The sequence below is a fragment of the Artemia sp. Qi Xiang Cuo genome, chromosome 2 (genome assembly GCF_049724085.1).
Source record: "Artemia sp. Qi Xiang Cuo chromosome 2, ASM4972408v1, whole genome shotgun sequence".
Taxonomy (NCBI): domain Eukaryota; kingdom Metazoa; phylum Arthropoda; class Branchiopoda; order Anostraca; family Artemiidae; genus Artemia; species Artemia sp. Qi Xiang Cuo.
In genome coordinates this window covers 71,114,776-71,141,783 of record NC_142795.1, presented here as the reverse complement: position 1 = coordinate 71,141,783, position 27,008 = coordinate 71,114,776, and the positions used below count along the sequence as shown (strand labels likewise).

The window sequence follows — 27,008 nt, the reverse complement described above, 5'->3', positions numbered from 1 at the left end:
GCTTTACCTGCAGCAGTCCTTCTAGATATTAAGAAAGCGTTTGATAGCATGCACCACGAAATACTGCTAGGAAAGCTGGATCATACTGGAGTTCGTGGCCAAGTCCTAGATTGGTTTAAGTCTTACCTGGAAAATCATCGAATTTACACAGGAAATGACCATACAAATGATGTCGTAGTTAGCTGCGGGGTGCCACAGGGCTCTAAATTGGGACCGGTATTGTTTCTTGTTCACGTAAATGATCTTCATTAAGTACTGACTCCTGCAAGTCGTAGCCCTTATTGCTGCAAACTATGTCACCCACAAACGACGCCGGGGTCTATAGTAGAAGCCGAGGACGAACTAACGGCATTTGCGGATGATTTACTTTTGGCAAGCTAAGAATGGAACATCAAGTCTCCCAAAACAAAGCTACAAGACATTCTTGAAGAAACGTACCTGTGGATGGACGCAAATCGTCTAGTCATCAACATTGACAAATCGAGTGTTTATTTTTTCACGTATAGATTCGCTGGCTCCTGATGTGATTGGTATTGAAACCTCTCGTGGACTTATCAAGAGACCAGAATCTAATTTCAAGACACATTTACAGAGACTAAACTCACTTCACAACAAAGCACTTCAAATTTTAGGCCCAGCACCGAACAGACTATCAATGGCATCACTTTACAGACTATCTTGCACCATTTTTTGTTTTATATATTTTTCAGGAACACTCTCATCACCATTTAAAGGCTTATTTACACTAGCATCACAAATCCATAGTTTGAATACACGATCTTCATCAGACATTTATAGACCCCCGATACCGACAGCTAGGTCGGAATTTTCTCCTAGAATTGCGTGTGCTAGAGTGAAATGCACTTCCGCAAGAGCTGAAGTCATATAGGTCTCTCGGCTCCTTTAAAAAGAATGCAAAAAAATATCTAAAAGATAAAAAATTTATTTACTAGATTTATTTTATTATTATTATGTTTAGAATTTTTTGATATTATTATTATTTATTATATTTTAGTTTGATACTTCAAGGAGTGTGAGCAGAGGAGAAGTTGTGTTAAATTTATTGTTATTTGATGGCGTTTTGGGGTGGAAATTGGAGAGGACAGGAGACCACGCTGTATTTAGATTGTGCAATTATTACGGACCCAAACGTGCATCAATGCACAAGGAATTGAGTTAAGTGTATTTTTATATTATTTTTTTTCTTTTTTTTTTTGAATTAAAACCCATATTGAACAGAACAGAACAGAAAGAATTCCTCCGTATAGAGAGAATTATGCATGCCACATTTAAACCCATTAGTGGTCGAAAAAAGAAACCAAAAGGAAGGAAGAAAAATTGAAAAACCTGAACCTGAAAGGAGCCCTTTAAAACATCTCAAGTGTTGTTTTTCTTTAAGTAGAAGACGAGGGAAAGATCTACTAACAGATAAAACAGCTGCCCATTGATACGTTAGAAACTTATATTCTCTATCTCTTTTTGCCTAGTCTATTTCTAGTTTCTTTTTTTTTTTATTAAACTTAAATTTCGACAACCTTCAGTGATCCTTACCTTGCTAAATAGAAGAAGAAAAAGTCACTGCTGTCATACAAAGCAAAAAAAAGTCCTTGCAAGTAAACCGCATCCATAAAACATTTACTCCAAATTATTAAAAAAGGAAACAATCAAAACAAACAGACATTTAAGGAGGAATGGTGGGTAGTTGTAAAACCAACGCGATCACGAGGAATGAGCCTTAGCTCTGATCCATGCTTCAGAAAGACATTACCTAAAAAATAAGGACTATTTTAAAAACCATTATTAAAATAGACAACATTTCACGGGAGAAACAAATAGTACGTATTTTAAATTGATTTCCTATAAAACCAAAGAGAATGTTAAAGTTGAAAAATTGAAAAACAAAAAGAGTCTATAAACTAAAAAAAAGAAAATACAGAGAAGCAGCTTTCTATGCTAATGGTGGTTTTGCATGGTGCATTTCTTTCTTTTTTTTTTAACTTCTAAGTTGCAAAATAAAAAAAAGAAGAGAAAGAACAATAAACTAATTTAGGCACTTGCTAAATGATAAAAAAATATAATACTTTAGAAACAAATTTAGGCTATATATTTGCATATTAGGGGGGGGGGGGTGAAGTACAGCGGGTCTGCATGCAAAATGTGTTAGCTACAATTATTCTGCGTATTATGAAGTAAGAATTGTTTCTGATTTCACAATATCCAAATACTTTACCCCCCCCCCTAATTTGCAAATATATAGCCCAAACTATATATTTCCCATCTATTCTGTCACTTCTCTTTGGATTTTCTCACGCTAAGGTGAAAGAAACTAGTGAAAGAAACCGGTTTACAATGCGCCAATACATGAACAACTTGAGCGGTGGGGGTATATCATACAAGTTACCCTAATCAATAAAAATTCCAAATAGGGATATGTCCTTTTATTAGACAGTGAAACGAAAATATAAAACAAAGACTCTAAATATTTCGATGACATAGTCGGTCATCATCATCAGTAGAGTTACTAACTTATCAAAATTAAAACAAACTGCTTTTATACTAAACAAAATAATCACTTCTGGGTCAAAGCAAGTTACTGGTCCATTTACTTAAAAAGTTCACTAACTGTTCTTGAATTTTTTTAATACTGCGTTGAGTAAAGGTGGTACAAGTTTCTTCGAAATTGCAGGTCAAAGCAGGTTACCGGTCCATTGACTTAGAAAGTTCACTAACTGTTATTGAATCTTGTAATACTGCGTTGAATATTCTCCTAATTAAAAATGAAATAATGCTGAATTTACAGGTGCTAAATTTATCATTTTATTCTTCTAATAGCAAATGAAATGTTGCTGATTCTAAACAAAATAATCACTTCCGGGTCGAAGCAAGTTACCGGTCCATTGACTTCAAAAGTTCACTAACTGTTCTTGAATTTTTTAATACTGCGTTGAGTAAAGGTGGTGCAAGTATCTTCGAAATTGCAGGTCAAAGCAGGTTACCGGTCCATTGACTTAGAAAGTTCACTAACTGCTCTTAAGTTTTGTAATACTGCGTTGAATATTCTTCCAGGACCTATTGTTTTATATTTTCGTTTCACTGTCTAATAAAAGGACCTATCCCTATTTGGAATTCTTATTGATTTCGTCATAGAAAAGGCAGTGTGGTCATGGAGAATAATAGTAACGTCGTATATATGGGGATGACAGACCAACTTCAGAATCAGCAACATTTCATTTGCTATTAGAAGAATAAAATGATAAATTTAGCACCTGTAAATTCAGCATTATATAGTGGTCATGGAGAATAATAGTAAAGTTACCCTAATTTGATTAGTATTTGATTCTGATTCCTTCGAAAACAAAAGTAAAACTGTAACACTAAAATTTTACATAAGGAAAAAAATTCGACTAGTGGAAAGTCACCAAGCAAATAGAGCTTCCCACAAATTTTTATTTGAAATTGGCAATAACCTTCAAGAAAAAGTGAAAATTATGAGTTTATTTAAAAATATAGCACAAAAAGATGGGAAATTATTTTAAAGAGAAAGCTAAATTGTTCAAAAATTACTTTAAAGAGTCCAATGGTTACAAAAAAAGAGATATTTAGCTTACTTTTGCTAAGTTTCATTGTAATGGTCAAACAATCTAAAGTTATTGCTTTCTCCTCGAAAAGGCCAGCTAAAAGGAGAATTCCCGTAACGGGATATTATAAACACGAAATGGCCATTATCTAACTAATAAGATGTTTAGAAGAAAAATTGTAAATATATACTTATTATTTAGCCAGTAACCCTCAACAATCTACGTTTATCATAGGCAGCACAATAGCGCTGCGTAAGTAAAGAACGATGTTGGCACAAAGTATTATTTTTTTACTTTATTTTTTTTCTTGCTTTTAGACCAGGGCACTTCGTATCGAAGGAGTTGTCGTAGAAACTTCGAAACGGGCTCATTCGATTGGAAATTGGAGTGGCTAGTCCCCTTTTTAATAGTCAAAAGTTATTGGAGGGCAACTAGCTCCCCCCCCATGTCCATCATTCCCCCAAACACAATCAAAATTTTGCGATAGCCATTTTGTTCAGTGTAGTTGATTTCCAGATAGAGAATATGTTTTTGAGGAGGTCACTCCCCCACAACCCTCAGGGCAAGGGTTTTAAATTATACCCCGGGGCATAATTTGGGCATATGGCATATTCATGTTCATAGGGGGCATAAACCCCTATGCCTTCCCAAGGCCAGAACATAATTTGCACTTTACTGAAAAAAAAACACAAATAAATGTGCATTGTCAGTTTAACATACACATACTGATGTTTAGTAATCAAAATGTTAATATTATTTGATTTACTAAAGTCATAAAAGTATTAACATTTATATTTTTTTCAGTAAAGTGCAAATTATGTTCTGACCTTGGGAAGGCACAGGGGTTTTGAGCCCAACTTATGTTAATTTCTGCTCGTTTTTAGTTTGAATCGGTTATTTACTGTAATTTCTGTTCGTTTTGGGTTTCATTTATTTGTCGATGCTGATTTGTGGTAGTTTCACGCTTGGTAGATTATTTGATTTTATTTTTGCTCATTTTTTGTTTAATGGAGTTCTTTACTTTTTTTTGAAAAACTTATTTTGTGGAAAAATTTTTTTTAATTACTTAAAAGAAAAGCATTCTTGAATCTTAGCAAAATTCCAGCAGAATAATGAGTTTCTAAGTAATCATGTGGGAGATACAGAGATCTCACCCTTCTCAATAAAAGTATAATAATACAAGCATTTTCTGACCAATACAGTATTGCTTGGTACTCAGAAGGGGAGGGGGTTGATTGCAGAGTGCACTTTCTGTATCAAAACACTTTATCATATTTCAGCTGCTTTCCCCATTGTATCTAAAATATATCACAAATTAATAGCTGAATCACCGTATCAACCAACTTTCTAAGTTTTCAAAAGTAAAAGAGTAGCCAAGAGACAGCTACAACTAAAAACATTCTGGTGATTGGGAAGAGTGTAAGACAGGCCAATTAGGAGAGGGGGTTAAAAGGACAATACAAGAAATTATAGGAGAAGCTGTTAAAATTTCAAGGTTTCAGGGGAGAGCGTAATATTCATGACATAACCATGTGGGTGAGGGGAGGGGGCATAACCCTCGTGCATTGGCTTCTTAATCTATTTTAATCCTGCCAATCACGTTAAACATGAATTAAAAAAAATTGGCACTCTTATACTTAAATTTGTATTATAAGTAATACAAATTTTGCAAGCTAACCTGCCGTTTGCTGTGGATTGATTCCAGCGCCATCATCAGTTATAATTGCAGATGTTGCTGCAGGCACCCTGAACTCTTCTGCTGCAAATTTTAAGACGGCAGTGAAAGGTGTTGCCTCAGGAACACTCAAACTAAAAGTGTACAGATTGTTGGAAATCGTTGGTTAACTAAAACTATGAGTTTATTTATGCTACAACATCCAGCCAGAAACTTTAGTGTTCAACAAACAGCAGAAAAAAATAATAAAAGGTGACAAAGTATAATTTAAAATCTTAATTATATTAAATATCAAACCGATAAAGATGCATATAAGCCTAAATTTCTAAATCAAACAGCAAGTTGTAAAAAAGAAAATTCAAAAGGCAAAAAACCTCAGAAACAATAAAAAAAAGGAAAAAAGCTATAATCCAAAAAAGAGGCTAAATATTAAAATCTTGATTTCTTAATTTGAATACAATAGAGAAACAGGCCAGATTAAATTCTTAAAATAAAAAGAAAGTCATAAAATTTCAAAAGAAAAAGAAAACCAATACTTTGAAGCAAACAAAATAAGCTAAGAAATAAAGGACTATAAAGACTACAGACAAAGAAAATTATGTCAGCCAAAATTTGCATTGGAAATTCATATTTCAAATAGTCTTTTAAGATATAAGGAAAAAAGCAAGAAACATGCCATCTTTAGCCAATTAAATGAAAAGACATGCAAAGAAAACATCTTAGGGGAAATTTTATTGATAACATTAGAGGTTTCCCAAAGATAGAAATGTACATTTTCCTTTTTTTCAAAACTACACTTTTTACTACGTAGGCTAGGCTCATTGTACAAGGCTTATTACACAAGGCTAGGCCCCATCTCCCAAAGATATAAATGTACATTGTTTTTCCAAAATTATTTCCTTATTATTATATAATTGCTGTTAAAACAATTTTGTTCATAGTTTGACCCCTCCCCAGTTACCAGGTCCAAAATGAACTGGACCCTTCCCAAGTTAGAACCTCACAGCACCCCTACTTCTTTAGGATACCTTTTGATCCCTCTAAAGATTTGATAAGTGAATTAATCAAAAGTATTAAAATGACATGCAACAGAATTCCACAATACATTTTTTTTAGAACAGTCACTAATCAGCTCCATAACTGCTTCTGCATAGACATGGTTGCCAAGTTCTAATATAGCCTCCAGATGAGAAATAATTTGTTTAATGTCAAATTTCCTATTTGGAAGATTTTTCAGAAAAGATATAAACTCCTCAAAAAAGTACAAACTATTCTTGCAAAAATAAACAGTGTTTTCTGGTTCCTGCTTAACCACTTCAGTGAAGAGTTCTTTTGCTTTCTTTGGCAAACAGATGTCTAGAAACCACTCAAGTAATTTAGCTTGAACTATTTGCATATTTTCGCATGTATAATCCTTATTAAATAATAAATACAGTCTAATTTCTATATTCGCCTTTGACTCTTCTAAAATTGCTATGGTTGTTTCTGGGTTTTGTAAGAGTTTTTGCAAAATAATATAGCTCATCAACTTCATTTCATTTGCATACAAAGCATTAGATTCCAACATACTAATTCGAAGTTTTATTTTTGTGACCATTTTTGACAAATCATCTTCCAAGATATAATCCTTTGCAATTTGTAAAACCAGTTTTAAGATTTTGTCAGTCAACCAATAATTAGTTAAAAAACTTTCAAGCAGCATTTCGTAAGAATTTTCCAAGGCTGATATGCTAATATTAGCTTGTTTTATACAAACATCAAGGTCATGTAGCCTTCCTGCTTTCTCAAAACTTACAAGCAGAATTGAAGAGGCATGGGCATATTTGAATGCGTTTGAAATGGAATCTCTATTCCATGATTCTTTATGTTTGGCTGACTCTAAAATACTTGGAAATTGTCCAGCAGCAAATAGTAACTGATAGAATTCACTCATACTGAACTAATAGTAAACAAAAATCACAACTCACACTTTAAAAGGTAGTTTTGGGTCAGACGTAAGGGTAATCTTGAATGTCACCTTGGATCTGAAAGAAAAAAAGGAAGTAGAATATATTATTTATTGGTCATTTTCAATATTGCTATTAAATTTACTGTTGACGTAGATCCAAAGACCATTTTTTAAGAAAGAATATTTATGGCAATTTCGAAAGAATTTTCAGGGCAAGCCTCAACACCAGCAAGAAGTGTGATTTAGACTTAAAATTTTCTAATTTCATTAAAAGTCTATCTTATAACAAAAAATCTCTCTCTTATCCACTCCTCCCTACTCTTTGCATTTATATGAAGTATAACAGACAAGGCATAATTTACTTCTTGACTGAACAGTGATAACACATTCATTATAAATATAAATTTTCTAGAGTTTAATGAAATACTTTTCAAGATATCTAACAAATGAGAGTTGAATGAAATCCCAGATTTATTTCCAACCCTAGGAATGACATCATCATCATTATATATATATATATATATATATATATATATATATATATATATATATATATATATATATATATATATATATATATATATATATATATATATATATATATATATATATATATCTATCTTTTCATCAACTGAAACCATGTAAATTTACTGCCAAAGTCACAAATTGTCTAAATTTATATGGGAAAAAAATTTCAATCTTAGAAATTAATAAGATTACAGCTTCATAGCTTCATTTGGCATTTTTAAGGTGTTAAATTACCTTTTTTCCTCTTGTTCATGGTTGCAGCAGTAGCTACAACCTAGTAATGAGCAAACTGTTGCCATTAGTAGCTAAAATTAAAAAATAGGTTTTAAAATATAGCTGTCTTGTGACAAGTATTTACCATGTAATATTATTATTCAAGAAGTAATTATTATTAAGATTAAGCTGAACAGTATTTTTAGTAACAAGACACAAGTTTAGAAAACTTAAGAAAGAGCCTGAGATTCCTCAAAAATGACACCAAACTGAAATGATTATGTGATCATGTTAAACCAGTGGTTCTAGTAGATCAGGAAAAGGCTCATTTAACCAAAAATGAGAATATATAGTGCCCTTCTTAGGAATAAAATAGATTGCATAAAAGCCAAGTTTTGTGCTAAAACAAAAGTTTTGGCCCAAACAGGGTAAAGATGGTAAAGAATACAAATTCTCAGATATCTGATCAATGTGTAACAATATACAACTTTTAATTAGAAGTTTACAGCTTACCATCCTGAAAAACAAGGAAAATCACATTTTAGTATGGGTAGCATGACTTTTGTGTCTGCTACCCATATTTTGTGTCATGGCCTGAGATACCCATAGTTTATTAAGGAGTATTGTTGTTTTGGATAATAGCTATCAGTTGTAGCTATATTAACATTATATGCAAACTTTCTTCCTTCAAGTAGGTAAATAATCATTATTTTATTTATTTATTATTTATTTTATTCAATAAAGGAGGAAGCCATAGGCTTGTCGCTTCATTAAAGTTGAAATATCAGAGAGACTGCCAAGTTTATCTATACAGAAAAACACTATGAAAATAGTTATAAACCACGTACTGCACAAGAAACCAGGAAGAAGCTTTAGAATTATGATTTTAAAATTCAATCTAACCAGCCAGGAATCAATATATGAATGGCAAAATCAGTCCCACTTGCACTATGTGTTTGACATTGTGAAATTTCACTGTTGGTAAAATTTTCAATCAACTAAATTTCACCTAACCTTGCTATGATAACTGGGAAAAAGCATAGCTGCAGAGAACATAAACTTCAAGAAGGAGATGTTTAAGAAGAAGCCAAGGAATTGAGAAGTCATGTCAACCTTTTGTCAAGTGAGAATGTTGAACTAGCTTCAGAACTTTCCTTAGTTAAGCTATCAGGATTAAGAGTTGAACGCTAACAAACTCTGGAGAATATTCCTTTACTTAATAGTATGATCAAAACCCAAGACACTGTTAAAGATTTATTTAAAAAGGTTATACACAAAAGGACTACCAAGACAGAAATACCTTTTGCTGACAGTGCTGTTGAATTTAATGAAGCAAAAAGATTCATTTAAGTCATGTTGCTGGAGAGACTTCCGGGTTTAATTGTAATGAAAAACACTAGAAAACGGGTGAGCAACAAGAAACCTGGAGGAAGCTTTTGGAATATTGTTCTAAAAATTCAAGATGAACTACCAGGAAACAATAAATGGATGGTGAAATTAATTCCACCTCTATTATACCTAAGATCATTAAGGAGGGTAGGGTGCATTGTCAGAGTAGATTTTTTTATTTTTAAATATTGTCAATATGGGGAATCTAATAATATTAATCTTTTTTATAATGTAGTTTCCTCCTGAAGAGCCACTGTCTTGTGCTTTTAACTCTTCATTGAGACATCACTTAGGGGGATGGGCTTCCTACTTAGCCATTGAAAATATTTAGAAAATTTGCAGCAATTGTATGTGCATTATGGTGACCCATAATACAAGAATGGCTAGGAATATGTTAAAGATGCATGTTTTCACCCTTAGAAGCAAGTGTATTCGTAAGTGTTAGACAATGAAATGAAAGGTATCTATGACTAATTTATATTGTGAGGCCAAACATAGGAACTCAAGGCTTGACATTGATAAATTATAATGGCAAACTTTGGGTTTTTTTTTATTACTAAGCTAGACAGAATGTGAAAACTTTACTCAAAGCATCTTTTTTTGTTTTGTTTTTTAATATGTGAATTGCTTTCATTACAAATTAGCCTATATTTTGAGCCCTTAAAGCAACACCTTGTTCCTTATTATTTGTCAGTATCAAATGGTTACTAAAAATTCTGGAAACTACTTTAAAACAATCATAAATGCTTACAATAAAGTTCTAGTTGAGGGGCTTTTTACTATCTTTGAATTAGTTGAGTTAAAGAAATTAAACTTTCAATAAATGAATCTAGGGCCTAAACTACACCCTGGGAAGGCATTATAAAGCTGCTATCTCTACACTTTCCTTACTTCTAGAGCTGTATAGATAAAGGCATTTACCTATTTAAGGCCTTAGACTATAACTCTCCTAGTGCTTCCACGACCACAAAGGGAATGAGTGAGTAGCCTCCAATACTGCCTCAAGTGCACTGCTGCACAGATTTCCTCCCACTCTGAGACAAGACTTGTCTAAAAGGTTTGGCGAAGGTCTAAATTAGGGGCTATTGAGAAGAAAACTTGTTAAGGAAACTATTCTTACTTTATTAAATGCATATTAATTGTAGCTAACACAGTTTAATGGCAGCTCCATTATACTTCACCCCCAACCTCCCCTAATGTTCAAATAAATAGCCCAAATTATATATTTCCCATGCATTCTGTAAGTGCATCTCTCTTATTTCAACCTGTGTACCCAATAAACTGAATCAACAGCAATGAAACAAGAACCAGAAAAACAAGAGTGATGGGTGTCAGAATGCCTTCGAAATATGTAATTTGGGCTATATATTTGACCACATAGGGGGGTAAAGTATAATGGAGCTGCAGTCAAAATGTGTTAGGTACAATTATTCTGCATTTCATGAAGTAAGAATTGTTTCTTAACATACTTACTTCTCAATAGCCGTTTAGCTAGAGCTTTACCAAAGGTTCTTCAGTTATATTTGTATGTTGGTGCTTCTTTTGGTCTTTCTTGGTGACAGGAGTCTTCTGGTTGCTGGTGGATGAACATTTCTGGAACTCTATTATCAGGCATGCAGAGGATATATATAGAGTATTATTATCTTTGCTGTCTCACAACAGAGGCAATGTCTGGGTATGAATCTTGGTGTTCATGACATGGTCTCTCTAGACGATCCTTAAGATCTGAGATTTCAATTATTCTCTAAATCTAAGATTTGGTAAAACCAATCTAAGATTTGAAAAAAAAAAAATATTCAAACTTAATTTTGGGTTATTATTCTCTTTTTCATTGACTCAAGTTTATGATAATGTAATCCTAATTATTTCAGCAGGACTTTAAGGCATAAGGTATCAAGGCTATTTTGATGAATTTAAAAAATAGATTTACAGATCTTTAACCCCTTAACACACAAGCCCAAGTCACACTAGGGCTCCAAAAACTGGCTACTTTGTGCAAGCCCAAGTCTGACTTGGGTGTTCAAAAGATGATGTTACAACAACTAATATGCCCAACTTCCTGCTTTGTGATTTTGACAAGTTGTTGCTTAAACACTCCCGTTTTGAATGATTGTTTGTAATTATCTTTTTTGTGAATAACTAAAAGCGGAGTTCCTTCCTTTTTGCATTTGTATTTTTAAAAATATGCATTGTGCAGTGTGCTGTACAAAGAGGAATGACAGCAGGAAAACAACTAGAAAGGAGACATGTTTTTTTTGTTCCAAATGCAATATTGGGCTGTGTGCAGTTTGTTGCTTCATATTTTTTCATATAAAAATAGATTTCTGAACCAAGGTTACAATAAATACTAACCAATTACAGTTAAGCATATTTCCTTTCTTACTGAAATGATTGTGAAAAATGTCAAAATCTATTGCAAGTTTTGCATTCTGTTTTGAACCCTCCTACTTACAAAAGATGGAAAAACTCTACAGGCAGTTTGAGGGGTTTCCTCTCCTTAAAAATCATGTACACCAGGTGGTGCATGCCAGAACTGTGCAACACACATGCCATTCCAAGATGAAGTACCTGGTGGTGGGAGGTGGATGATCCTTTGGGGCAGTTACTATGCACTTCAATTAAGTATACAGTAAAATATCAGAGCAAATCCCTTGCTAAACAACCTGGTAAATTTGCAGTTACAACACAATTTAGCAAGGATAAAAGTGAATTTGTCATTTGATGCCTTTTTCATGCTCTTTCACAATTCAATAATTGCTTTTGTGGTAAATTACATTGTAAGCCCTTGAAAGGGCTAAAGAGATCAAAACAGCCTGTGATAACCAAAAGTTTTAAAATATGTTCCTAAAAAAAAAACCGAATAATGAGAAAAAATAGCCTCTTGTAGCGGATTCACAAATAGTGATTATTATTTCCCTTAGAATGCTATTTTGAAAAAAAAAAAATCTAAATTTTTAAAAAGGGCAAGAAGCCTCTCATAAATGATGTCAATTTGCTGTTAAGTCATTTTCAAGGGTTTTTAGGCTCATTTTAAAAATTTCTGACAAATTTGTTTTCAATATGTTTTACTATTAAGTCTAAGAAAAATAATAGGCTAATCACCATTCCTAAATCAGCTGCTGCAAATGGTAGTTTTTTCTGACTGGAGAGATTTTTTTTTACAAATTTGTAAACTTTTGGTTTCTATGGACTGTACCTTTTGGTTCCCCTTTAATGGCTCAAAATGGAATTTCCCCCAGAAACAATTATTGAACTATGAACAAGCATATGAAAAGACATCCAGTGATGTATTTATTTTTACCGTAGATAAATTATGTTGAAAACTGCCAATTTACAAATAATCTAAATATTGGTTATCTTCAATTTTAAAAAAAATGATTTTTTGGGACCTTGTGTACTAAGGGCATAAAAACCTTATAAATCAGGATTAAGCTCAGGTATGACGCTCAAAACACTTTTCTTGCTCCTTATTTGAATAGTAAATCCATCTTTTGATGTTCCACTTTTAACATGATAACTGTAAAAGGATGGCAATGGTCAGCACTCTTTGGGGTGGAATGAGGTGATGGTAGGTACTTTAAAATATATTCTGGGATGACCATTGAGGCTTTAGATCCATTCCTGACAGTTTTATTTTCTTAACTTAATTAGTCCACATTCCAGGGTAGACAAAACCTTGTCGTGTAGAATTTTACCTTTAACAATGCAATTATTTCAGTAAAATTTTGAGCCATATAAAGTTTTTTTTTGGTAAAATTCTAGTCTAGCTACTTTTTTGCTATCTTGGAAAGGAGTTAGGTTAGGAAAATGAAACTTTCAGTAATGAATCCAGGGCAAAATACTCTGGAAAGGTATTGCCAAGCTTCTATGTAAACCCTCTTCTGATTTTTAAGCCTTAGAAATTTGCCTACTTGACAGGTAAATACCAAATTTTGACAAAACAACAATTTACCTTGATTTTCAGTTATCACTTTCTTTGTCTATGGTTTTAGTTCTGAAACTGCAATTCCTGTTATTTGAGTAGAATTTTTGGCCATATATCAATGGTTCTTTTTCTAAATTTAGGATATGTATTTGTAGATAATTGAAACCTCATAAATTAGGATTGAACAAAGTTATGAAGCTGGAAATAGTTTTGTTGTACTTTATTTGGTATAAATTTAGGACCAGTCCTGGTCATAATGAGACATGATAAGAAAACAGTTCTTACTTCATAATATGTGTAATAATCCTAATTAACATATTTTCCAGGGGGAGCATCTGTAAACTCACTATTTTCACTGTTGTACAATTTTTCTTAACAAAATTGTGAAAAATAAAGATATTTGACTGCTTTATCTGTTTAAAAATATTCTATATATGAAAATTAAACAGCATCACTGCCATCTACCAAAAAGATACAAATAGGCTAATATTAAAAAATTTAGGTTATGTTTGGATATGTTAGATTAGCTAGATGGCTCTTGGGTGTTTGTTTTAAAAATGATTTTCAGGACTTGGAGAAAAGACAAAATATTGAATAACTGGAAAAACAAGGAAAATAGTGAGGATAAATGTGCTCCCCCACAAAATATGTTAACTAGGATAATTTTGGATATTATGAAGTAAGAATTGTTTTTTTCAACATGTGTCCTTATGATGGGGAGTGGTCCTAAATTTACACCCTTTATTTAAGCAGAAGATCTATTTTGCAAGGTTTCGCTTTTATAGCACAAAGATTTCTAAAGGTAATCAAATGTCACTGCTCTTTAGAGGGAGAAGGAGTGGGGATAGGTACTTAAAAATACCTTCCCAGGGCAAGCTTTAGTTTGTAGACCCATCTCTGAAAGTTGCATCTGTTCCTAGCCTAACCCCTTTCCAAGATAGCAAAAAGTTACCTAGCTAAACTAGAATTTTACCCTCAAATTTATCTCTTTGTGTATTCTGGTGTATTTGCTTATTTTTGAAATTTGTTCATCCTATGGAGTTTATTTGTTATAGTGGTACCAATCAATACCCAGGGGTCCAATTTTGTTTGTTGTCTTTTTGTTTATTGTCATTTTGTACCAGGACAAGCCTACAACTTATTCCAATTTTTTTTTAAATAAAATAAATAAATTTACAAACCTTATAAAGCAGGATTGATATAAGGCATGAAGCACACAATACTTTTCTTGTGCCTCATTTCAGCAGTAGCCTAGGCTAGATTTACTTCTGGAGGTAGGCCTAGGCTATCATTTAGTAAGATTCTAAAAGGTCAATTAGCCTAAATAAGGTATTTCTAAGAGTTGGCCTTACCCTATTTGTTCACTATTTAGGCTGGACTTGTAAATTGACAAATTGAACAATGGTTCAATCAACTGTAGAAAATTGAGGTATGGGTCCTGAAAATTAGATCATTTGCCCCTCTTCTCTCTGGGTTGAGTTGACAATTCTTGGGACAACTCTAAGCTTTTGTAAAAAATTACTACTTAAAGAAACATTGACTTCTAAAACTCATCATAAAAGTACATTTTAAAAGTGAGTGTAAATTATCAAAAACAGATCTCCAAATAGTGTATTAAGCAGGAAACTGGTAGTCATTCAACAAATGCATGCTGGACAAAAGGCTATGTGTTGCTCTTTTCCCTTCTACAAATGTCATTAAACTTATTTCACCTGTCACCTCTGTTGTTTGACTGATATTGAGTCTGATCAAATGCTGCAAAGTTGAGGCAGTTGCCTCAATTTTTCTCCACATAAGTGGGAGGGAGGAGTTGCACCCCTCCAATAATGCAGAGAAAAAATTACTATATATCCCATGCCCCTTAACTATCTGGATATGGACCTCTCTTGCCCCCCCCCCCCCAAAACAAATGCTGGGGATTTGCCCCTGGATATGGGAACAAACAGGTAAAATCATAAAATAGCCATATTCAGCATTTTCATATGCCATAACTAACAAAATTTGCTATGAAGCTTCAAGGGCACCAGCAGAAAATTTTCCAGGGGGGGGGCAGATGCCAAAACAGCAGTGGTGGTTGAGTGACAGTTTAGATGGTTTACGGCACCAAAATACGAATTTACCCCGAAGAGGACGAATTTGCAATCAATTTAAAATCCTGAGAAGCTAATTGATTTAAAAGTATCAATAACTGTATTTTCGGCTTTCCAGTTGCAAAAGAAGTAATGCCACAAGGTGGCAGTAGTGGATTTAACCAAGTTGATTCACTTTGTTTGTAATGAAATTATGCTATGATGGGTGATCTGTAATTGCATATCAGCTATAATGAGGGGGTGTGAGTCATTGTTTAGGTGGGGGTAGGGTAGATTCCTCCAAAAGTACATTTTAATGGACGAACTGCTTACTCTTCATGAGGCTCCAGGTAAATATTGAGAGAGGAAGGGGGAGTAGGAATTAATTAAAATGTTTCTCTATACAGCTAATGTTTTACATTCCCATATCTACCAGCACAGAGGTGAAAAAGGCAATGCTGGTCATCCTCGGCCCCACCATGAAATTTCTGTGGGTTGGCAAATTCTGCTAGGAACTTAGTTTTCAGCAATTTTCAATGGTAATATGTTTCTTTTTCATTTATATGAAGTATTTAAATGTATTTAAAAAAAATATATATATGTAATGTATTTATCAATATGAAAATCCTATTGTAGAGGTTGTGAATCAGTTATGTACAAGATCAAAATTCTCACAGAATTTTCATCCATCCAAACAATAATCCTCCTTTTCATCCAACCAAAATTCTTTAGTAATAATATTAACAAGGACTTTTCACCAAAATTACTATTCATCGCCAATTTTTTAAAGTACCAAGGACACCGAAATGAAAACATATTTAGCCCTCTTAATCTATTTTAGGTCTACTCATACCTGAAAATCCGGGTTGCCTACGAGTTTTTGTTTAACTCTTATAAGCATTGTAAGATTGATTAAATTCGCAAAACAGTGCTATCAATAATAAAACAATCATAAACTGCAGAGCTGAAAAATATTAGCGGAAACTATTTCCTGTGAATCCGAAACAGTTTTTCATTTGTGAAAATTCAAATTTAAAAAATCTGTTGATTGTTATACATATTAGTGAAAATATATTTCGTGAAAAAATATGACCTCAAGTTCAGAAAGTGACTATTCTTATGTGTCAGAAAATATTTTTGATGATGACCAAGCACTAGAAGGTATGCAAGATACCATTTCAGGATACTTGTTCCAGCTAGACCCCGACGCCGCCCCGAAGGACCGACCAAACACCGCCAACAAGAGGCCCGGTTGAATTCCATTGAAGTGTCGTAACGCCGCCGGCGCGCCGCAGGTACGCCGCCGCCGACAGAGGTGGCGGCGTTCGGTCGACTTTAAATTAATTTTGCGGCAATTCTTTATTGCGTCAACCGCAAATTCGGAGCTTTTCCTTCTCGTGTGGTTTTGTATTTCGATTTTCCTGATTAGAAATCAAGCAGGGCTTGCACTATCCCCGAATTTTCGGGTATTTCCCCGAAAATCCACGCAATCACGGTGCCACCCCTAGCGATTTATCACCAGTGACTTTCCCTGCCAAATATTACTTGGCATACCATAATTCTTCACTACTCTTTTGTTCATTAATTTTCGTCTCTTTTGTTACTTTCGACATCTTTTCGACATTTTTGTTGTTGTCTTTGTACTCGCTTACTCATACACACAATTTTTTTCAATGAACACAAAGCTTTTTACCGCTATTTTGCGTATTTGTTTGAACTATATTGTGATTTAGTTAAATATTAACTAACTTGTTGTGCTGATGGAAGACGAGACGGTATCATGTCAGTGCGGCATCCAGAGGGGGGGGGGGGAAGTATTACATTTAAATAATAATATCTCGAATTTTTTTTTATTGAAAGCAGGGATCCCAAAAATATATTTTTTGTTTATTTAAAGCAGAGACGGCATTTTATCAAAGTGGTATCCAGAGGGTGGGGGGGGGGGGGTAGTGAGCTATAATATTTAAATCATAATACCCTGATTTTTTTTAAAGCAGGGGTGCCAATAAGTTAAATATTGTTTTTATTTAAAGCACATACGGTATCCTATAAAGATAGTATCCAGAGGGGGGGGGACATAGGGAGCTATTATATTTAAGTAATAGTACCTTGATTTTTTTTTTTATTGAAAGCAGGGATGCCAAAAAGTTGAAAAGTTGACAAAAATTAACAAGATTTTCGTGAGTTATACTTGATACAGCCCTTGCATGGTTTTATCGCCCAAAGGGAAAGGGACATATGCGTCCTACTCGTTTTTTTCTTATTGATGAAACGGGTTTAATTTGAAAACATTCATTCATAAGTACCAGGCAGATTCACACTAAAACGAATTGGTGTGACGAAAGCAATATCAACATCCCCATCTAACGTTGCGCTCGAGTGACAATGGCACCCTTGTTCCAGTACCGAAGTTACATTAAAAGGCCAGGTTTAAATAAAAGCTTTCAATTAGGGAGGTTCAAGGAGGAGTCTTTGACAGTCTTATGACCTCAGGGTACTAAATGTTGCAACGTTCTTACGTATCTACAGTGGTTTAAAAAATTCGATCACCCCACAAATGATTACCAAAAATATGCACAAATACAACAAATATAACATTTGGAATATTATAACACTTTTTTCAAAGCTTTAAAGAAAAGCAAAAGAGGCTATAAATACCCCTAACTACGCTTGAAAGCTATTTTAAAAAGAAACTCTTTGGAGATTTCTGTGGAAATGACCATAGCAGAAACTTTGAGCCAGGGTGGGAATCAAAGAGGAGTCTTTGAGTATTATGACCACAGGTGACTTATTGTTGCGACTTTCTTAAATTTGGTAATTTTTGTGAGCATTTGGAAATCAAAGCTTAACTCAATAACTAATACTAAGTATCCTATCATTTTGCTTGGATTAAAAGTGACAGACTAGGATGAAAATCTCAACATCTTCCTGGAGCTACTTCAGTCTGCATATTATTTCATTTAGTTACATTTAAAACCAATGAACTTTTCATTTTTTTTACCAGAAAATAGCTGGCACTTAATTTTTCTTCATACCAAATAAACTATTAAGTGTTTTTTGTTTCATTGTAATTGAAGTGTTCTCATGTGAAGTGTTCATTATGTATTTTTCAATTTGATAAATTTACTCCTTTTAGATGCAGTTTGTAATTTGACTGATATTAGATATTTATAAATTTATAATTTGGAATGAATCCCCAAAAGAAAAAACGAATCATATCCAAAAGAGCAGCCAAAAGCAATAAAAAAGCAGCAGTTCAGCCTTAGCCTACATGACATATATTCTATAAAGAAGCCAAAACAAAACTTTAAAATGCATTTTTTTTTAAAAATTGTTATTAAAAACCAGTTTTTAATGGGCTACAAGATGTCTTTTCAAGAATCCAAAAGAGCAAAAAAAAAACAATCAAAGTCACCCATTTCAACTGTTTCAAAGGTAATAGGCAAAGGGCATTATGACAAAATTAGGCTCCTAAGTTCAAAGCTATATTCAAAGTTTTTACCCAGATAACTGACGAATTTTGTGATACAGTATTTGAAGTTTTGTGTGCAGTAATACTCAATGAAAAAAACTACTAATTTTGGTAACTATTTATGTTAAGAATACATAGCTAATAGATACTTCAACTACTAGTATTATGCAAGGGTTCTGAAACGCCACAGGCATTTCGTTTCTACCAGATTTCTATTTTTCTTGATGAATAACGACCAGTTTCCAGCCAGCAACTTGCGAATTTTTGAACTCATGAATAGGCTCGAATCTGTTGTAAATTTAAGCTGTGATTTGAGAAAGACTGATGAAAACATTAATGCTTGTGGTCAACAATGATCGCGCCGGCGGCGCGTTCTGCTGTTTTTGACCCCGCCGCCACCAGTCTTCCTTCATCGGCCCGGTGCTGGGGTCTAGTTCCAGCCTCTTGTGACACCCAATGTAGCTTCTCTTGTTGTCCAAGATCATAGCACAATTCCCAAGGAGCCGAGAAGTTCATTTGAAGATTCATCATCATGGTAAGCAATAGAATAAAAAATGCTTCATTTCATGTATATTAGCCTATGCCTAGCCTAAAGAAATGTAGTTAACCAAGGCCTATTTCACAATTAGGCTCATTAGCTTACAAAGGAAAGCATATAGTTTTCGAACACCTTTGTATTAGTTTTGTTCTATCACCCTTTATAAAGAAACGCTCTAAAATTCTTTAGACTAGGCCACTTCAAAAGAGATAAATTTTCTGATTAGCCTAATTTAATATTAAGGTGGTCTGGCGTAAAAAATAGACACACGTATAATCAGAATTCCATTGTGAATCCATATATAACTAAATTTATTAAGACCCCCCCTCCATAATGGTGAAAAATATACCCTGAATTATAAATCAACACCATATTTTTGGTACATAGCCTAGACTGCAGTTTTCAACAAAATTTAGCATTTCAGCACAACTCAAAATAATGAGTATTTTTCATGCTCTTTTATAATTAAATAATCACTTGACAGGGAGTATTAATTTTGAGCCCTGAAGGGGCTAGAAGGCTCAGAACAGCCCATAGAAACCTAGTAACCCTATGCTCAAAAATTTGCGTCTTTAAATAACTTGCTTGGGAGAAAAATAGGTCATTTGTAGCTGACTAATCATTCAAGCTGACTTAGGCTATATGCTTCCATATTAGGGGGGGAGTAAAGTATAGGCTCGTGGTATCAACTTCAAAGTCTATTAACTATAATAATTTATATATTATGAAGTAACTAAGTATGAGTCTTTAATTCAGGCTCCTCGCTAAACAAAATATAACCTAGTTGTGCTGATGATTTGTATCTAGTAATTATGTTAGTGATTCCAATTCTCAAAATGTAATGGCGAAAAAATAACCAGTTAGTCATGATAAAATAAAAAGTTGCAAAATATAAAGAAGAAGGTATTTTTCAAAGTCTAATTGAAGCAACTGCTCCCCCCTCACCTAATTGGCACCCAAAAATTATATGGCCTAATGCTGAATTAGAATAAACAGCTTACATTGCCAAGTACAAACAATAGAATAATATATTCTATACGATTCATAATACAATGATATATGTTACATAATAAACAATGAGAGATAATGATCTAATAGTATTGCTTTGTTTTATCAACATTTGTCATTCAGAGAAGCCACAACTCTCAGATTTTGTTCTTAATGTAATTCAAGTTTTTGTTCCATTAATTTTTTTTTACTGTTCTAATATTTGAGCAACTTGCAAGAATGCAATTCGGGAAAAGCAAAAATCAGATAATATTGCCTAGTAGTTTCATATTTTACGCTGTATAAACAGGGGGTCTATTACCCCGCAAACTATATTCAAGCTATAGTTTTTTGGAGTTTAGGAGGGAAGAAGGCACCCAGGTTAGTTTAGATTATGTATTTATTGTATGCTAAGCTTTACCCCCACCCACCTAATGTGCAAATATACAGCCAAAATTTGTTTCTAAACTATTATATTTTTATCCTATTTTGTTTTATTTAACTAGCATTAACCAAACTTCACTTCTCTTATGTTCCCCAGATATTAGAACAGTACCTTTTTTTCTTGCATTGCTTTAGTATAACAGTGTGACATCCTTTTCACTAGTAAATACCCATAATTTTTAGAAGGCCTATAGGATATATATTCTGAAAATTCAATCTATTATTATTATGGTTGCTGGTTTGCCTGTGAGTCCAAGCAATTTGATGTTCATATGTTAATCCTGAAACTCAGCTGCCCTTGCCTGAGACTAGGCAGTTAGACCTATGTCACTTGTTCACCTGCAAATCCAGGCAACTTGTTGGGTCAATCAATTTTGAATGAATTTTGTGTTAGTGTAACTGTCTGAGCTTATAAACTGGGTTGCCTGTCTAAGACTTTAGGTGGGAGGACCCTATGCCACTTGTTTGCACACAAGGCCAGGCAACTTTTCAGTCAACCAATTTTCAATTAATTCTGTTTTAGTGTAACTGTCTTGGCTTACAAATTGGGTTGTCTGACTGAGGACTGCAAGTCCATGTGACTTAGTGGTCATGTTAATCCTAAAACTTGGTCAAACTGACTTAGACTCTGGGCGGACAGGCCTACTTGGAAAGTCTACTTGAATTACAATAGAGATGACTAAGATTTTTGGGTTGACTCATAACAGACAATCTCTACTGAACTTGCTGATGAAGAAGCATCCTAAGCCTAATTTTCCTGGCCACATAAAGTCTCAGGTAGATTGACTAAGTTTTAGGATTGACATGTGACCACCAAGCTGCCAGGACTACAATTGGAACTATTAAAAGTCATCTGTATGACTTTGATGTTTTCTCTATGTATCAGTGTATTAATGTAATTTCTTTAGTATGACATTTTAATGGATCATATATTAAATAAGAAAACCAAAAAGTATTCTGTATAACTTTATTCATGTATCTCTATAATAATTTGATGCTTAAAAAGTCATACAGAAGACTTTATATCATTCTCCATGTTTAGAGGAAACACAATATTGTCTATTGGTTGACTTTATTGTGCTTTCTATATAAGAGTAAATGACAATATTTGTTGCTTAGAGCAACAATGCTTAGAGTTGCTTAGAGAACCAATGACTTTAATAGTCAAACAGTGCTCACCCAAGCAATTTGTATTTCTAATATAAAAAAAGCATAAAAGGTATATACTATTATTATATAATAACTATGATGTAGATTTATATCAAAATATTCAAGCAAATCACACAGCCTACTAGGTGTCTTACCTTAGCCTACATAAGGTAGGCTATCAGTGGAAGTCATTAAGTCTGCAAAACTACCAATAGGGTAGCCTAAATATTGATACTTTCTTTTAGAATCATTAATGTTTACCTTTAAACTGCTTCATGGTTAAAAGATCCTGGAATGCCAAAAATCCTAGTAACGTCAAGACTAGGCCTAGTCTAGCCAAGCTCTTTTCAAGAAGCATTCCTTAAAAGTATTTTTCAAAGAAAAGAGCTTTGCTGAACTAGGTTCCGATTTCTGTTGTACCAGAACATACATGAAAACAACACTTTCTAAGGCTATATGCTGATTTATTTATTTTTTGGTCATTTTCTGCTGTATAACAGCACACGTTCTTTATTTTTGAAATTGGCCACGAACTTTCCTATTGGAATACATTATGTAAACTGGCGATCTTTCTCCTTAAAAAATGAATTACCGGTTTTTCACACTATTTTAAGACGTATATGGCTGTGTAAGTTTGCACTTGACCAATTTAATGAATTAGTTTTCATTTCAGGCGTCCTTGGTACTTTAAGTATATTCAGATTTTATCCAAAATTGAAATTGCAAACTTAAATGTAAAATGGTACAAATCAATGTACAATTATTGATTTACAAATTTTAAAAGCAATTCACCAGGGATTTAAGGGACCAGTACCTCAAATTATATCTTGGTTAGACCTGGGTAGCCTATGAATAGGAAAAGAATCAGAAATTAAATAAAAAATGAGCTTTTCAACAAAAAGCAAGGAACAGATTTGAAACTTATTTGAACAGATTATTCTTTGTATGAAGGGGACTGTCTCCTCCTTAGCTCCTTACTCTTTACTGTGAAGTTTGGCTTTTTTCCAAATTTTTTAAGAAAATTTGCAATTGGAAAAAAAAATTTCAAAGCACTAAAAAGCAAGGTGTTGAAAAGGGGGCAGTCTCCCTTACATACAGAGTGATTTATATTTGTTTTAAGTTTCAAACTTGCTCCTTACTTTAGTTGAAAAACCTTTTCTATTTGTTTAATTACATTTCATGAAACTGTGTGACATGGCTCAATATTAAGCAAAACTCTAAAAAATAGAATTTTGATACCAATAGAAATATCAAAAGAATTGGGTTATAATGCTGATTCCAAATATATTAGTTTCATTAAGTTTAGTCTTACCCATAAAAATCTAAAAGCCTGAGAAAATTTGTTGGATTTTCAGAAAAAGGGGGAAAGACCCCCAAAGTCATATAATTTTAATGAAAATAATACCATCAGATTGAGCATATCAAAGAGCCCTACTGTAGATCTTTCAAGCTCATATCTGCAAAAATGTAGAATTTTTACCAGAAGATAAATCATGGATCTGTGTTTATTTGTTGTTTTTTTTCCAAGGGTGATAGTATCTACACAGTAGGCCTAAAACATTGGGATAGGGCTCATTTTCATGGAAATGAAAAGTTCTTGGGTTCTTTTTAAGTGACCAAAAAAATTGGAGGGCAACTATGCACCCTCCCACATCACTTTTTTCTCAAAATTGCACAATCAAAATTTTGAGATAGCTTTTTTCTTCAGCATAGTTTTGAAAGGCCTGATAACTATGTCTTTAGAGATAAAATGACCCCCTACAGCCCCTGGGGAAAGGCTTTTAAATTATAAAAATTGTCCTTTGTTTATTTGTCATTGGGAAGCATGCATACATTTTTTTGTTGGGGAGGGGAGGACAAATTTTCTCCTGTGAGAATTTTCAATAGTTTCCAGGGGGGAGGGGTGAAATTTTAATAAGAAATTTTACACTGGATGAATTTGCAAGAATTCATAAACAAAATTTCTTTATATGTCTTGCTTTTTCTTTGCTGATTTAATTTTACACATGGAGATTTTAAGGGTAATTGTCCAGGGTAAATCTTTGCCAGGATTCAATTGTACAGAGGATATTTCTATGAGGAGGGGGATTTTTCTTTAGAGGTGGAGCCAGGTATCCTGGTGTTATTTAAACAACAATCAGAAATAAAAAAAAACAAGTTTTTTCAACTGGAAGTAAGGATCAACATTAAAACTTAAAACAAACAGAAATTATTATGCATATGTGGGGGGTTGGCCCCCTCATATGCAGTTTCAGTTTAAAAAACTTGTTTAATTTTCTTTATTTAATGAAGATTAGAGACAAACAACTTTTTAAAGGCAATGGAAGAAATATGTCAATTAAAGTAAAAGGATTTAAAAATGAAAAAAATAATTAGTTACAAAAAATACAGAAAGCAATAGGCTACTTACAAAAACTAAGATACAAACTCCCAACATTAAGTTCTGTTGAGCAATGCTGAAGTGTTGGATGGATATTTTTTAACAATATTGACAGTTATGAACTTGGTTATCAAACACCAAAATACTTAATGCCTTTAGACTCAGTGTTTATAAAAAGTAACACATTATCAAAGTAGTTTGCTCAAAGTAAAACATCAAAACTAAGATTAAGAAAATAAATATTTTTAATTTAATTTTGAATGCCAAAAGCCAGTATATTTGACACCTTTATACTTCATAACTGTAAAAAAATAAATCTTTTTCAAAGTGAAAAATAGATAAAAACAATCACTCTAAGAAACAAAAAAAAATTAATAATAAAACACATAAAACAAATCCATTCAGGGGGAAAATACAGAAACTCCCAGCATTCTGTCCAAGGGAAACATTTCTGATTACAGTGGCTTCATATATCAGCTCATGGGTACTCTTGAAGTGCAAATAAAAGTTGACAGCATATTCTTACCAAAATTGCCCCTTATTAAGTTATTTTCCTTGTGTTTTCTATTATTATATGAACTTTCTTGTGTTCTAATAACTGCACTAATTACTAATAAACAAATACATATTATGGATCACCATAAAAAGCTTTTATGGATCACCATAAAAAGCTGATTCTTTGACTGAATGATATCAATAGGTAGGCTCTTATACTTTTGTTATTGACAAGGATTGTTATTTACTTGTCATTCATTAATATGAAGAATTTTTTTTTTCATTTTTTTGCTCTAACCAAATCATATAGAAAAATTTTATGTGGAAAACTTGTTAGGGGTCACTCAGTCACAAATTAGAACTTATATTTTCCTTATTAAGGGTCAAAATCTATTGGCAGGCAGCCAACAATGGGGCAACAAACATTTTTCCATGATTTTTCCCTATTCTGCTTTTTGTCCTTTGGTTTCCTTATAATTACTATGTAGTCCCAAATTTCCAAGGGGCCACCCCACCCCCTTTCTGGTGCCCATGTGAAGCTTATAAAAAACATTAGAAAACTGATCTCACCATATAGTCTGAATAAGCTTAAAAATTACATAGTTTAATAAACAAAAATCAGTTTTTCTGAATAGGTGAAAAAGTTATGTAGAGGGCAAGATTTTGTAAATTTTACTACTCACACTTAATATTTCCCCAACTGGTTCAAATAATAAAACCTCAGTGACAGCACAAAAACTGGCTAATCTTAATGTGAGCAAATCAAGGGGGCATCAACAATTTATTTGTGATGTCAATGAAGGTTATATTTAGAATCAGAATGCAATTTTGGTTGTTTATTTGCACAATAGGGGGGTGGGGGTATATACTCTGTATGTATATGTGTGTTTATAGCAATATTATTATTTTTTTGCCACTGCTTTATCTATCATTAAAAAAACAGAATTAACAATGACCAGGAAAAAAAGCTATCTATAATAAACAATTTTTATAGCAGCAATTTCAAAAGATTTACGCATTATAATGAAGCTGGAAAAGGAAGGGAAAATGAGAAAAGACTTGATGATAAAGGTTCTCCCCTTGGATAATAAATAAGATAGGATCATTATACATATTTTAAAGTAAGAATTTTTTTCTTAACATGTCTCCTTATCAGGGGCCACAATTCTAAATTTTTACCATTTCAGGACCCTCTAGAGGGAGGAGTAGAGGTAGGTACTTCAAAATATCTTCCCGGGACATAGGCCTACTTTAGCCTGTAGACCCATCCCTGAAAGTTTCATTTTCCTAACCTAACCCCATTTCAAGATAGCCAAAAGTAGCTAAAGTATAATTTTACCAACTTTGGTCTGTAGACCCATCTCTGAAAGTCTCATTTTCATAACATAACCAAATTCCAAGTTAGCAAAAAGTAGCTTAGCTAAACTGAAATTTTACCCTTAAATTTATCTCTTTGTGTATTCTGGTGTGTTTGCTTATTTTTTTAATCTCTTGATCCTATCAAGCTTATTTGTTATTGTGTTATCAATCATTACCCAGGGGTCCAATTGTTGTTTGTTGTCTTTTTGTTTATTGTCATTTTGTAACAGAACAAGCCTATGGCTTAATCCATTTTTTTGTTTAAAATAAAAAAATAAATTTAAAAACCTTATAAATCAGGATTGATATAAGGCATGAGGCTCAATACTTTTCTTATGCCTCATTTGAGCAGTAGTCTAGGCTAGATTTAGCCTACTTCTGAAATTAGGCCTAGGCTATCCTTTCCTAAGATTGTAAAAAGGTCAATTAGCCTAAACAAGGTGTTTTTAAGAGTTGGCCTTACCCCATTTTTTCACTATTTAGGCTTGACTTGTAAATTAACAAATTGAAGAATGATTTAGGTTAAGTTAAATGTCTTTCTATTTTTGCTTCTGAGCAGGGTTGCCGCAACAATCAAATAAAAATCACTAGTTTTTCACCAAGAAAATCACCAGATTTTCACCAAGAAAATCACCAGAAATAAGCAGTATTTCACAAATATCACCAAAAAAATCACCAGAAATTTGTGGTCAATAATGATAAGTTTTACACCAAAAAGACAGGTTGGGCATCCTGAGCTAAGACATTATGTTTTTCAAAGGCCGTCAACTGCTCAAGAAGGAAGAGAATTTATACCTAAAACCGGAATTCCAGACTAGTACCCGAAGCCGCGCCACGCCGACAAGACGGCGGCAAATGT

At 33.3% G+C, this 27,008-nt stretch overlaps 1 protein-coding gene across 1 annotated transcript; it reads right to left on the bottom strand.

Moving 5' to 3' along the window:
* Window positions 1-1,614: 1,614 nt before the first annotated feature.
* On the bottom strand, window positions 1,615-26,720 carry Ufm1 (Ubiquitin-fold modifier 1). Its single transcript, XM_089108252.1, has 4 exons — window positions 26,613-26,720; window positions 7,221-7,277; window positions 5,257-5,387; window positions 1,615-1,768 (listed from the first exon to the last, which is right to left on the bottom strand). Exons 1-4 carry the CDS (start codon window positions 26,615-26,617, stop codon window positions 1,665-1,667), a joined length of 297 nt encoding a protein of 98 aa, XP_088964378.1. The 5' UTR covers window positions 26,618-26,720; the 3' UTR covers window positions 1,615-1,664.
* Window positions 26,721-27,008: the final 288 nt, after the last annotated feature.

Bases quoted from the DNA above. Each gene is read 5' to 3' on its own strand.
- Ufm1 (XM_089108252.1), bottom strand. The intron at 5,388-7,220 runs GTGAGTTGTGAT...GTACACTTTTAG, and splicing joins CCAAAACTACCTTTTAAAGT to TTTGAGTGTTCCTGAGGCAA. The intron at 1,769-5,256 runs GTTAGCTTGCAA...CTTATTTTTTAG, and splicing joins CAATCCACAGCAAACGGCAG to GTAATGTCTTTCTGAAGCAT.